The sequence below is a fragment of the Diabrotica virgifera genome, chromosome 9 (genome assembly GCF_917563875.1).
Source record: "Diabrotica virgifera virgifera chromosome 9, PGI_DIABVI_V3a".
Classification (NCBI taxonomy): domain Eukaryota; kingdom Metazoa; phylum Arthropoda; class Insecta; order Coleoptera; family Chrysomelidae; genus Diabrotica; species Diabrotica virgifera.
The window spans coordinates 35140097-35153601 of NC_065451.1; the positions used below are offsets into that span (position 1 = coordinate 35140097).

Here is a 13505-nt window from a genome sequence, read left to right on the forward strand (position 1 = left end):
CTTTGTTATAGGTATATGTATTAAAATACCTTAAAAAGGGCTACATCACAAAAGCAAAACTAGTTTTCGATCTGATTACAAATCACCATCAGTGTTGAACCTAAAATAAGTATAACTCAATAAGTTAAAGCAAAAATTAAAGTGTAGACTAAGGCGGAAAAAAGATATATAGACCAGGGCGCATCTGTAAAAATATTAGTACATTTGGACGTTGAGGGGTGACTCAAATTTTTTTGCAGAAATTACTTGAAAATAAATCAAATAATAATATTTGAGTTATCCTTCCTCTCAAAAAGGTCCGGAACATTGTTTAAATAATCAAAATGTCAAAAAATTAAGGAAAAATTCGATTTTTTTCTTCGTTTTTTGATTATAACTTTAAAGGTGTTCATTTTCGAGAAAAGTTGTACTAACATAAAAGTTGCGTAATTAAAGTTCCTACAATATAAAATTGGTTAAAACTTTAAAAAATCGTCACCCTTGCTGCAAAATAGCAATAATTACGAAAAAAACCATACAAAAACAAGTATTCGCATTTTACGTCTTTCAACCATTTATGCTACACTTAGTACCTTCATATTTCACCCAGAAAAACTTTATGATACAGAAAAACAATACTGCAAATTTAATTAAGATCGGTTCAACCGATTTTGCAAGATAAATTTTGCAATCCAGCTTTCGTAAAAAAAAATTATTTTTTCAAAATGTTACAGGACTGAAAATAAAGCAGATATCAAGTTAAAATTTTTTTGCGTATAGAAGTGTACTGTACCTTTCATTTGCAATTTTGCAAAATTAAAATCGATTAACACCACGGCGTCAGGAATTTTTTTAAATAAACATTAATTATTGGTGCTACGCGCAGGACAGCGGATAGTTTGCTCTGATTGAGCATTCCAATGACCTTTGATAATGATTGATACATTTTAATTTTTATTACATTTTGATATAAATGAATGAATTTGTTTATTGCAAAATAAAGACACATACTCTCTCCTTTGAAATAACACTTTTATTAGCAAAAACTTTCTTTGTTCATATATTTTAACTTATAGAATAAAAGTTTATTATTTTTAAACATATGCAATTGTTTAAACAATACTTCACAAACAATAATAAAATTAGTTTCATTTTTGTGGAGTTGAAATATTAAAATACAACAAAATATAGAGTAAGAAAATAATATATTAGATAAATATTGGAAGAAATTTTGGTGGAAATCAACTTGTGTGAATCGAACACCGCTGTCCTGCGCGTAGCACCAAAAATTAATGTTTATTTAAAAAATTTCCTGACGCCGTGGTAATTAATTGATTTTAATTTTGCAAATTGCAAATGAAAGGTACAGTACACTTCTATAAGCAAAAAAAAATTCAACTTGCTATCTGCTATATTTTCAGTCCTGTAACATTTTGAAAAAATGAATTTTTTTGCGAAAGTTGGATTGAAAAATTTATTTTCCAAAATCTATTAAACCGATCTTAATGAAATTTACAGTATTATTTTACTGTATCATAAAGTTTTTCTGAGTAAAATATGAAGGTCCTTAGTGTAGCATAAATTGTTGAAAAACGTAAAATGTGAATACTTGTTTTTGTATGGTTTTTTCGAAATTATTGTTATTTTGCAACTCGGGTGACTATTTTTTAAATTTTTAAACAATTCGTTATTGTAGGAAATTTAATTACGCAACTTTTATGTCAGTACAACTTTTCTCGGAAATGAATACTTTTATAGTTATAATCAAAAAACGAAGAAAAAAATCGAATTTGTCCTTCATTTTTTGAAATTTTGATTATTTAAACAATGTTCCAGACCTTTTTGAGAGGGAGGATAACTCAAATATTATTATTTGATCAATTTTCAAGCAATTTCTGCAAAAAAATTTAAGTCACCTCTCAACATCCATCTCAAAACAGATGCGCCCTGGACTAATATGTTACACTCACAGGATGCTAATATGCTAAGCCACCAAAATTGAAAACATTTGGGTAAAAACCCTTTAAAATTAAACAGTCATGGAAACATTAGCGGTTACGTCTACTTTAATTAATTGTTTGATTACAGTAGGGTGATGTTCGTTACTGTTGTTTAAATTTCAACAAATCTTATACTGTTGGCTATACAGGGTGTTTGGTAAAGAATGGGCCATAGCTTAACATTAGATGCCTGAGGTTAAAATAGGTCGATTTAAGCTAACTTACCTTAGTACAAAAGTTGATAATAACCGAAATACAGGGTGTCAAATTTAAACTTTTATTTTATTTATTTTTAAATATTTTCTGACAGGCATGAGACAACAACACGAAATTTGGTAAGCGGGAAAATGATGTATTACCCAGAGAGCGCCACATACGTCTTTCAGTGCTCATTTAATACGTTCGCAGTGCCGGATTAACCATAAGGCGGACTAGGCGGTCGCCTAGGACTCGGGCACTTGATGGGGCCCGCATCCCACACAAATGTATTAATTAATATTTAATTATTTAAACAGTTATTTAAAAAAAAATAATATGTTGAAAAAATCAAATAGGGCTAACTGAGACAAAAAAAAATAAAATGGTTAATTTATGATTTCCAATCAAACTCAGTTTTTTTCTTTGTCTTTTGTCAAATATCAGAAAAATGCAACCAACTTCAAGACAAATTACGCAGTTGTCTTCAAAGTCATTTTTATATTCCATGTTGTAATCATTCCTTCAATTTTGCAAGCAAAATTGATAAAAGCTGGTAATTATTTTGGTATGGTACGTTGTTTTTTTTTTTTCATTTGTACCCACCGATGGACCTTATAGTCCATTCACTCACGGTAATATATTGCAAAACCTCCGAATTTTAAAGAACCTTTGGATTTGAAACAAGAGCTTGGATTGACATGAAATTTGGTATAAGCATACCTAACATGTCAAATAAAAAAGTGATATTGTGTCAATGTGTGTTTTTGCTCTACGGTTGAGTCCACCCCTTCTCGGAGGTGAAAAAATATACCGTCAAAATACGTCCGGAAGTGGATAAACTGACTAATGCTAAGCAACTTTTGTTCAATAGAGTTTTTTCATCAAGTCAATACATTTCGAGTTAATAAAATAAGAAAATCTACGGTTTCGTTTTGATTAAAATCTGTCTTCCTCCATCCCCCTAAAGGAGGCTCTAAGGAAGACAGATTTTTACCATTCCGACCGTAGATTGTCGATATAAATTAAAATAATTTATATCGCAGTATGGATAGAACGCCCTCTAACGGGGAATAAGCGAAATTAATTTCGACTCAATTCAAGCTTTCTGCTTAACCCAGGTATAACATACCAAAAGGCACCGCCAAGAAAACATTCCACTTTGCGGTTCAGAGAGCCCATATGAAACGAGTCTTTGTACTCTATGCAGAGTATGGCATTAACAAAATAAGAAAATCTACGGTTTCGTTTTGATTAAAATCTGTCTTCCTCCATCCCCCTAAAGACGGATGGAGGAAGACAGATTTTAATCAAAACGAAACCGTAGATTTTCTTATTTTGTTAATGCCATACTCTGCATAGAGTACAAAGACTCGTTTCATATGGGCTCTCTGAACCGCAAAGTGGAATGTTTTCTTGGCGGTGCCTTTTGGTATGTTATACCTGGGTTAAGCAGAAAGCTTGAATTGAGTCGAAATTAATTTCACATTTCGAGTTATTTGCAAGTAGTATCTTCATTTTTCAACAAAAAATAGCACGTTTTTAGACGGTTTTACGCAAATAACTCAACAAGTAAGTATTTTATCGAAAAAATATTCTTAGCAAAAGTAGGGCTTTTAAAAAATGGTGTATGTGTGCAGTCTGTAGAATCAGCAGAAGCAGAGTTCTAGCTAATGAAAAGTAGGTTCTTATTAGTCAAATTCCAAATCGAATATTTCAACGTGAAAAAATAAAAGAAATGAAGCAATTTTCATGGAAAACCCATCATAGCTTGTTTAAATGTTTTAAAAAAGCATTAGGTATTCTTGTTTTTTAAAAAACTTTCTATCATAAAAAGTAAGCAAGATAAGCTCAGAATAAAGTTGATCCTTTTTTTGGGTAAAAAATACTGGTGAAAATATTCCCCTAATTAGCATCCCAAATGAAATTAATCTTTACCGCTTCACAAGCTACTTTACTTATGTATTGTTTATATGCTTTGTATGTTTTATCGGTATAAAGTGCTTATTTATAAAAGGGCTGTAGTAGAAAGAACTTTAACAAGTCACTAATCACGAGTGTATGCAATTTTTTTTATTTAGCTTAATGCCTCGACAAATATTGGCCATTGGTATAGTACAGTGGATTTTTCCAATTAGGTACCTAGTGCAGTGGGTAGTGTGTGTGTCTGTGTTAAGTAAATGTCTTGTTACTCAGCAAAATCGTCATTGTTTTTGCAAAAAAGCGCTAATTGTCATTTTGTTGAAGTTATTGATGAAGTTATTATGAAAAAAAAGACATTTTTTTTTCAAAATTTCAAAAAATTTGTTTTACTTTAAATCCCAATGTTTTGAAATATAAGCACTGTGAACCGGTGAACTTACAGATCATATAAATAATATACTTATAAGTTTTTTCAAGATTTTCATAAATTTTCAAGATTTTTGTGCCAAAAAAAAAAGGAATCGACATTATTTTAAGCTTTACTTGCTTAATTTTGATACTTGAAACTTGTTTAAAAAAAAAAACAAAAATAAAACTTTTAACACTTTAAAAAAGTTGTGATGATTTTTCACCGAAAAGTGGTTCATTTTTTGGTAATTTACGTTGAAATATTTGATTTGGAATTTGTCGAATAAGAATCTACTTTTCATTAGTTCCAGTTCTGCTTATACTGGGTCTATGTACATATTCTATGCATACACCATTTTTTAAATTTTGTATACGCTATATTTTTTCTAAGAATATTTTTTCGATAAAATATTTAATTTTTGAGTTATTTGCGAAAAACCGTCTAAAAAGGTGTTTTTTTTTAAAGAAAAATGAACATATTGACTAGTAAATAACTCACAAAGTATTGATTTAGTGAAAAAACTCGATAGACCAAAGGTTCCTTAGAATTAATCAGATACCCATTATTTTGAATGTATGTTTTTTCACCCCCGAAGGGGTGGCACTCATACCCAGGGCAAAATCACATATCGACACAATATCCCTTTTTTTCTTTGGTATATTAGCTATGGAATATCAATGAGAAAATGTTGCAAGATGTAAAAAAAAATAGAAAAACGATCTTTTTTACATTGTCATAATTTATTTTTGGAGTAACTACTTCCCAAAACAACATAAATAGCTGTAACTTTGTTTTAATGGTCGATATAAAGGGGCCTACTTCTTATGGCCGCCTAGGGCCCCATGATGCCTTAAACCGTCACTGAACGTTCGGTTTTTTATCCCCCACTCTACATACTTTTTGCATCAAAATTTTTATTCTCTTAATATTTTTACTTAAAAAAGGTATACTACATTCACCTCGCTAAACTCAACGAGGAAAAAATTCGTTTTTGAGATAAACGAATTTTAAATCTGCGAGGCAACATAATTGTTTGCATATTATCATTGTAGCTACACCCTAAAAATAACTTAAAACCATATAGACAAGGCGAAAACGGCGGGTTCGTTGGGAAAAATATTCCCATGAGATTTTTTTGCATAATCACATTCGTGAGACATCCCAGAATAAGGTTCAAGAAGTCGTCTACGTGAAAAGTGGTCCAAATTTTTTTTTAACAATTTGTTTTAATCAATTTGCAAAAGTCAATATTTTTGGCCCGGGCAATTTTTTTGTAGATTTTTTGGACCATTCTGGATAATAAGGTTTCTTATAATGTTTCTCTAAAGTTGATGGTTTTCGAGTTATAAGCAATTTAAAATTGAAAAAAACGAAAAATGGCGATTTTCAAGGCTTAATAACTCGGTTAAAAGATATTATTATGAAAGTCAGAAAGTAACTAAATCAAAGTTTAGTACCCCCTACAAGGTCCTGAAGAAATTTTTTTCATTATTTTATTACTAAGCTGTTATTTTTAATTAATAATAATGAACGCCACTCACGTGTTTAAGCGGAGAACATACCAACGCGATCTCCACGCGATGGCGTTCACGATCGCGATCGCGATACGACTCGTCTCAAACAATCAAGTGGACCCGTACATACTTGTCGCGACCTGTTGGCGATCAAAGGAATTTGTGCAGCGTTCTGACGGCGATCGCGGTGATATAATTAGTTAGCGTTCATAACTCAGCAGTGGTGCAACGTTTCAAATAAAATGGATATCGAAAAACTTATTGAAATTGTAAAAAAACATGATATATTGTTCGACATGTCCCACCCAGATTATAAGAACGTGCGTATTAAAAATAAAATTTGGGATCAGATTGGAAATGAATTAAATATAAAAGGTAAGTACTGTTTTTTATTTGTTTGGAATTATAAAATACTAAAATAAATAACGAATTTTTCACGTATTTCAAAAGCTTCGTTTACTGCTCTTCTTCCGTCAACCGCCAGATTATCAACTACTGGTAAAGGAATATTAGAGTTTTCTTGTAAATGCAAAAATTGCTCGTTAGTGTTTCTTGTGCGCGCAAATTGTGCAATACGCATGCTGCCTTCACAAGTTTTGTAGCTGTTTGAACTTTAACTTCTAGTGGTCTAAAAAATAGACGCCATTTATGTGCCAGTATTCCAAAGGCATTTTCCCCTACGCGTCGGGCTCTGCATAGATGATAATTAAATATCTCTTTGCTGTTGTCATTTCGTACCTGTCTATAAGGAAATGGCCTCATTAAGTAAGGACTTAGTGTAAAAGCTTCATCGCCAATTAATACACATGGAATATCTTCATTTTCCTCAGCTAATGGTCTGTTGGGTGGTATATTCATGGTTTCATTTGCAAATTTTCTGCCCATAGCCGATGTCTCAAAAATACCACCGCCACTATTTTTACCATAACCACCTACATCTATACAAATAAATTTATATTCTGGGTCAACAGTGGCCATGAGAACTATAGAATTTTTTTAAATAGGAAAAGTAATTTGATCCACTCTTCTGGGGACATCTGATGGTCACGTGTTTGCCATCTATGCTTCCTAAACAATTGGGGAACTGCCATACATTTTTGAAGCCTAGGATTGATTTTCCCCATATTTCTTCTGTTGGCTCTGGCATATAAATCGGTTGTAACCGGTTCCATATAGCTTCAGATGTTTCATCCACAATAGTTGCAACGGTTGAAAATCCTAACCGAAAGCTGTGCCCAATCGTTTTGTATGAATCACCGGTAGCTCAAAATCTAAAACAAAATAATTTTTTTAATTCTATCACGTTTTTGTTTATCAAATTTTTTTCAAATTTACTACCGAAGGATATTTTTAATTAATCACCTATTTCAATTTTTTACAGGTGAAGATCTGAAGAAACTCTGGAAGAATTTGAGAGACTGCTATGCAAAATACCTTCGTTCTGAAAAGACTAGAACTGGCCAGCAGGCGAAGACTACTACCCGCTACAAATCCTGGCCTTGGGCGCAACATGTGGAAGCTTTCCGACCCTTCCTGCAGTTTGCTCAAACAGAGTCCAATGTCTCAGATCCTGGGCTTTCAGAATCACTGGAACTACTTAATGAAGAAGTCACTACGCAGAACGAGGCTTCTCTAACGGAAGAAAACTTATCGATTGAGATGATCCATCAGCAAGACAAAAAAATAGAAAAGTTACGTACCAAAAGAAAACTTTCACAAGACATTCAATACTCTTCAGTTGATAAAGTTATATCGTTTTTAAATAAACCGCACAGTAATTGTGAGGAAAGTGATGACGAAATAGATCTAGTATTTCGGGGTTACACAGCGAGCGTTAAAAAATTATCACCAAAATGTCAGACGCTCATCAAATATCAGATAGCTAAATTAATAATGGAAGAGGAGTTATCTCAGCAAGCAGAAATGCGACCAGGAACAAGTAATTCCTTCAGCTCATCTCCTTTATCCTCCAATTTACCTCTTCATTCACCAAACGATGAACAACATGTTTACAATGAAAGACAAGATGATCTAGTAACAGCCATTCTTCTGCACAATGGTATGAGAATTTTGCTCGCAGAATTACAAAAATATAAATATCTTTATTTTTGTATAAGTTTTCTTGTAAAAATTATTTTCTCTCCTTCTAGATTTAATATATTCGAATAATTTGTTTAACGTATTTTGTATGAATTTTTATACACTTCAAAACCTTGTTAACAATGTATAACAAAGTTGTTTTATCTACTCTATGTCATATTATGTATAAGTTTTAAGTTTGTGAAAACTGTCATTATCGATAGCAGTGGGTTAAGGGTTTAAAATGTGCGTGAAGTAACAATGTATTATTATGACAGTTCCGTAGATTGGTCCTACATAGAAAGAGTCCCTCGACGTGAAAGAAGAAGTAGTCACGTACGAGAATATTCTGGATGTCATGGAATAACCCAGAAATGTCTGGTGACATCTAGAACGTCAGAAAACTATATAAACATTATGTGTTTGGCATTCTATAGTTCAGTTGTATTTGAGATTTTGATTATAAAAAGTTGTCAGTTTGTTCAAGTTGTTAACGTATTGTAATATTGTATTGGAGTTTAAATAAAGTATTTTAAAAAAGTTGTAACATTGGCGACAGCGGTGGGATAAGAAGACATTAAGTAATTTGTATATGGTCAATACAAGATCTACTAAATTCGAGAAAGAAATGGATACATCCGGACCACCAGAATGGTTTTTAAAAATGGAAGAGTTAAAAGAGAAACGTAGGCAAGAAGAGAAAGAAAATGAAGAGAAACGTAGGCAAGCAGAGAAAGAAAATGAAGAGAAACGTAGGCAAGAAGAGGAGGAGAGGCGTAGACAAGTAGAGGTAGAAATAATAAATAGTTTGTCACAAATTCAAGAAAGTTTTACATTAGAGGTAAGTCAAATTAATAGTAGAATAGACACATTAGAAGAAAAACAAAGCTATTTAGATAATAAACTAGAACAGCAACAAAATGATTTAAAGCAACAACAAGATAATTTAAAATCTAGTTTAGAAAGACAAATAAATAGTTATGTTAGAACGAAAAATTAATACCCAAGCTTCTTTATCTCGTATTGTTTCAGTAACGAATGTCGAATCTGAAACAGCCCCTTCATCTTCACATCCCCTAAATCTTCTTGAATCAGGCACAATCAGAAATAGCAAAATTTTGAAACCACCCACCTTCGATTGCCAAACAGCATGGGAAACGTATCGTTTCCAATTTGAAGCTGCAGCTAAAGCAAATGGCTGGACTGAAAGAGAAATGCAGCTTCCTTGGTGGTGTCGCTTCGAGGTCAGGCAGCAACCGTCCTTCAATTTCTTCCTCAGGATTCACCTAGTTATGACTCACTTGTTCAAGCTTTAGAAACAAGATATGGCCAACAACATCTGAAGCAGGTTTTTCAAAGTCAGCTTAAAGTTCGGTATCAAAAACATAACGAGAGCCTACAAGAATTTGAAGCTGATATTAAAAGATTACTACATTTGGCATACCCTCAGGCACCTAAAGATTTTCTTGAACAAATCGGTATACAGGCATTCATAGATGGACTACATGATATCGAAATGCAACAGGCTCTCCGATTACAACACCACAAAACGCTAAATGGAGCACTAGTTTCAGCCCAGGAGTTTGAAGCGGCTAAAAGTATTTCAAGATCTCGCCCAAGATTAAAAGAAATAAGATTTCGAGAAGATGAACAAGTCCCTACCACAGATAATCAACAACCTATTTTGTCCCAGATGTTGAACATACTCCAAAATCTTCAACAAAATCAACAAAAAGCTCAAAATCAAAACAGAAGATGTTTTAACTGCGGAAGAATTGGACATTTGCAGGTCAATTGTAGAAGTGGATCCCAAGCGAGAAAAGAAGAATACAATGATGATGTCAGAAGGTCGCCTAGATCGACATCCAGAAGCCCATCATATAGTCCTACTAGAAATATTAGTAGAGATAGGTATGTAAGAAGTCGATCTCCTACAACTGACCACAGATATTCAAACAATAGCCAGGGAAACGAATAAAAGTCGACACTAAGGGGCGGGCGTCGGCTGAATCTAATAAAAGTCCCCAAATTCGCAGTTATACTTTAAACAAAAATGAACAGAACTTATTACTTAAGGGCTACGTTGACAATCAAAAATGCACTTTTCTTATTGATACCGGTGCAACAAGATCTTTTGTTTGCAAAGAACTTCTGAACAGAAAACTACAGCCATGTAAAACAAACTTAGTTCTTGAAACAGCTTCAGGTCAAACTATTCCAATTCATGGAGAAGTAACGGCGACCATAAAGATTGGCAACACCTTGATAAAACACATATTTCTTGTAGCCGATATTAAAGATGAATGCATTCTTGGAATGGACATTATGCAAAACAAATTTATCATAGATCTTCAAAATAAAATTTTGTTTATTGAAAATGAAGAAATAGTCCTAAATTTTGAAGAGTCTACACCTCAAGTAAGAGTTATAGTTAGTGAAGATACAGAAATTCCTCAAAATTCTGAAAGTATAGTCCTGGCGAGACTGAGTGAAAAACCTGAAGGTTTACATTTCGGCGTTGTTGAAAGCGAGGAACTTGTTAATGACGGAATCTTGATAGCCAGATGCCTCGTGAATGTAGATGAGATAATTCCAGTAAGGGTTGCTAATTTGTCCAAAAAGCCTTTTAAGTTGAAGAAAGAACAACAAATAGCACTCTGTACGCCAATAGAAAAAATAATCAAGTGCGAAAAATATTTGAAAAATAATACAGCTTTAAGTTACCAAGTTGACGCTAACCTGGCGAAAGAACGGATCAAAAATGTTGATCACTTAACAACTCAAGAAGTAGAAAAAGCTAATGAATTTATTAATGAAAACTACGACATTTTTGAATCCGAGAAATCTACAGGGCGTACTAGTCTAGTTCAACATAGAATCGATACTGGAGATGCAAGACCAATTCGTCAAGTCCCACGCAGATTACCGTTTGCTAGACAAAAAGAAGTTGAAAACATAATACAAGACATGATAAATTCCGATATCATCGAAGAAGCTTCGGGTCCCTGGTGTTCACCAGTAGTCTTAGTAACTAAGAAAGACGGATCTACTCGTTTTTGTGTAGACTACAGAAGATTAAACCATGTTACACAAAAGGACAGTTATCCATTGCCACGAATAGATGATACACTAAACATTTTATCAGGTGCTAAATGGTTTTCGACTCTAGATTTAAAAAGTGGCTACTGGCAAGTAGAAGTACATCCTGATGATCGAGACAAAACAGCTTTTTCAACTGGCCGTGGTCTCTACAGGTTTCAGGTTCTACCATTTGGTCTTTGTAATGCTCCAGCTACGTTTGAACGCCTGATGGAAATGGTTTTAAGAGGACTTACTTGGAAAACATGTCTAGTATATCTTGATGATATAATGATTATGTCCAAAACCTTTGATGAACATCTGAAAAACTTAAGCGAGGTATTTGAAAGACTGCGAAATGCCAACTTAAAGCTTAATTATAAGAAATGTTCACTATTTCAAAGAGAAGCTTACTAGTCTAGGACATATCGTTTCAGCAGATGGAATTAAAACTGATCCAGAGAAGATTTCAGTTATTAAAGATTGGCCTAAACCAGGAAATAAAAAAGAAATTAGAAGTTTTCTTGGACTCTGTTCATATTACCGAAAATTCATAAAAGATTTTGGCCGCATCGCTAAGCCTCTTTATCGACTAACCGAAAACAACATTGAATTTGACTGGACACCGGATTGTCAAAATGCCTTCGTAGATTTAAAAAAACTACTTACAACAGCACCTATCCTAGCCTATCCACGAGAAGATGGAAAATTTCTGTTGGATTGTGACGCATCTCAGCATGGCATTGGCGCTGTTTTATCACAAGAACAGGAAGGTGAAGAAAAATTATTGCATATTTTAGTAAAACCATAGGAAAGGCAGAAAAGAATTATTGCGTTACCAGAAAAGAGCTCCTAGCTATTATAAAAGCCCTAGAACACTTTCATACCTTCCTTTATAACAGAAATTTTACAATCAGAACAGACCATAGCGCTTTGCAGTGGCTAATGAATTTAAAAAGCCAGAAGGACAAGTGGCTCGATGGATAGAGAGACTCCAACAGTATAACTTCGACATAGTACATCGAAAAGGGCGTCTCCATAACAATGCTGATATTCTTTCTAGGCGACCCTGTTTAGAACGACAATGCCAGTACTGTAAAAGACTTGAAGAAAAAGAGAGCGTAACTGAAGAAGTAAGTCTCTGCATGACCACGGTTGAACAGGAAGAAGATAATGATCAGACTTCCCTGGAAAATATTAAGAAGAGTCAAAAGAAAGATAATGACTTAAGAGTCATACGAGAATGGCTTAGAAATGGAGTAAGACCTCTTTGGCAGGAAATATCTAAATATAGTCGAATTATAAAGGCGTACTGGGCTCAATGGGAATCTTTGCATCTTTCGAATGGTCTATTATATCGGAAGTGGGAAAGTCCCGATGGAGTACGTATAGTTCAACAAGTGGTACTGCCAAAATCACACATTAAAAGTGTGTTGCAAGAACTTCATAGCAGCCTGTCTGGAGGACATTTTGGGGTAAAAAGAACACTGGCCAGGGTTCGAGACAGATTTTATTGGATCAATTGTCGCCGAGATGTAGAAGAATGGTGTAAGAAATGCGACTTATGTAACGGTAGAAAAGGCCCTAGAACAAGAAGTCGTGGTAAAATGGCACAATATCTTTCCGGAGAGCCTTTTGAACGACTTGCAGTTGATATTCTCGGTCCACTTCCAACGACAGAGAGAGGTAACAAGTACTTAATGGTTGCAATGGATTATTTTTCAAAATGGCCTGAAATTGCACCTCTTCCTAATCAAGAAGCGACGACTGTAGCAGAAGCATTCATAACACACGTCGTATCAAGACATGGAGTTCCTTTAGAGTTGCATTCTGATCAGGGACGAAATTTTGAATCCGAATTATGGCAAGAATTAATGAAAATCTTGGGTATTAAGAAAACTCGAACTACGCCTCTCCACCCACAATCAGACGGAATGATCGAAAGACATAATAGAACTATTTGTCAATACCTCTCAATGTTTGTTGCTGATAATCAAAAAGATTGGGATACCCTAATACCTCTATTCCTGTTAGCCTACAGAAGTTCTGAACATGAAGCAACCGGTTATTCTCCATCAATGATGATCACCGGAAGAGAAATGAAGCTTCCTTAAGATCTTATTTTCGGAAAATTGCCTACCTGTGAAGAAGAACCTTCATCCCTGACGTACCTAGAAAGCTTAAGAGAAAAACTGGAAAAAGTCCACGAATTTGCTCGTAAAATTTGAAGCTTCAAAGTGATAAAGCCAAGTCCAGGTTCGATGTGCAAGCTACAGGGACAACTTTCGAAAGAGGTGATCCCGTATGGCTATACAATCCCACACGCAA

The 13505-nt window shown here is 34.0% G+C and overlaps 2 protein-coding genes across 2 annotated transcripts in view; both read left to right on the top strand.

Moving 5' to 3' along the window:
• Positions 1 to 13505, top strand: part of LOC114330269 (potassium channel subfamily T member 2) — a 630795-nt gene that overhangs the window by 327290 nt on the left and 290000 nt on the right. The gene's annotated exons all lie outside the window — the stretch shown is intronic.
• Positions 6239 to 8610, top strand: LOC114330268 (uncharacterized). Its single transcript, XM_028279596.2, has 2 exons — positions 6239 to 6395; positions 7402 to 8610. The coding sequence occupies exons 1-2, from the start codon at positions 6263 to 6265 to the stop codon at positions 8187 to 8189; spliced, it is 921 nt and encodes a 306-aa protein (XP_028135397.1). The 5' UTR covers positions 6239 to 6262; the 3' UTR covers positions 8190 to 8610.

Coding starts and splice junctions, on each gene's coding strand:
- LOC114330268 (XM_028279596.2), top strand. CDS start 6,263: ATGGATATCGAAAAACTTATTGAAATTGTAAAAAAACATGATATATTG. Junction 6,396..7,401: donor AAATGAATTAAATATAAAAG/GTAAGTACTGTT, acceptor AATTTTTTACAG/GTGAAGATCTGAAGAAACTC.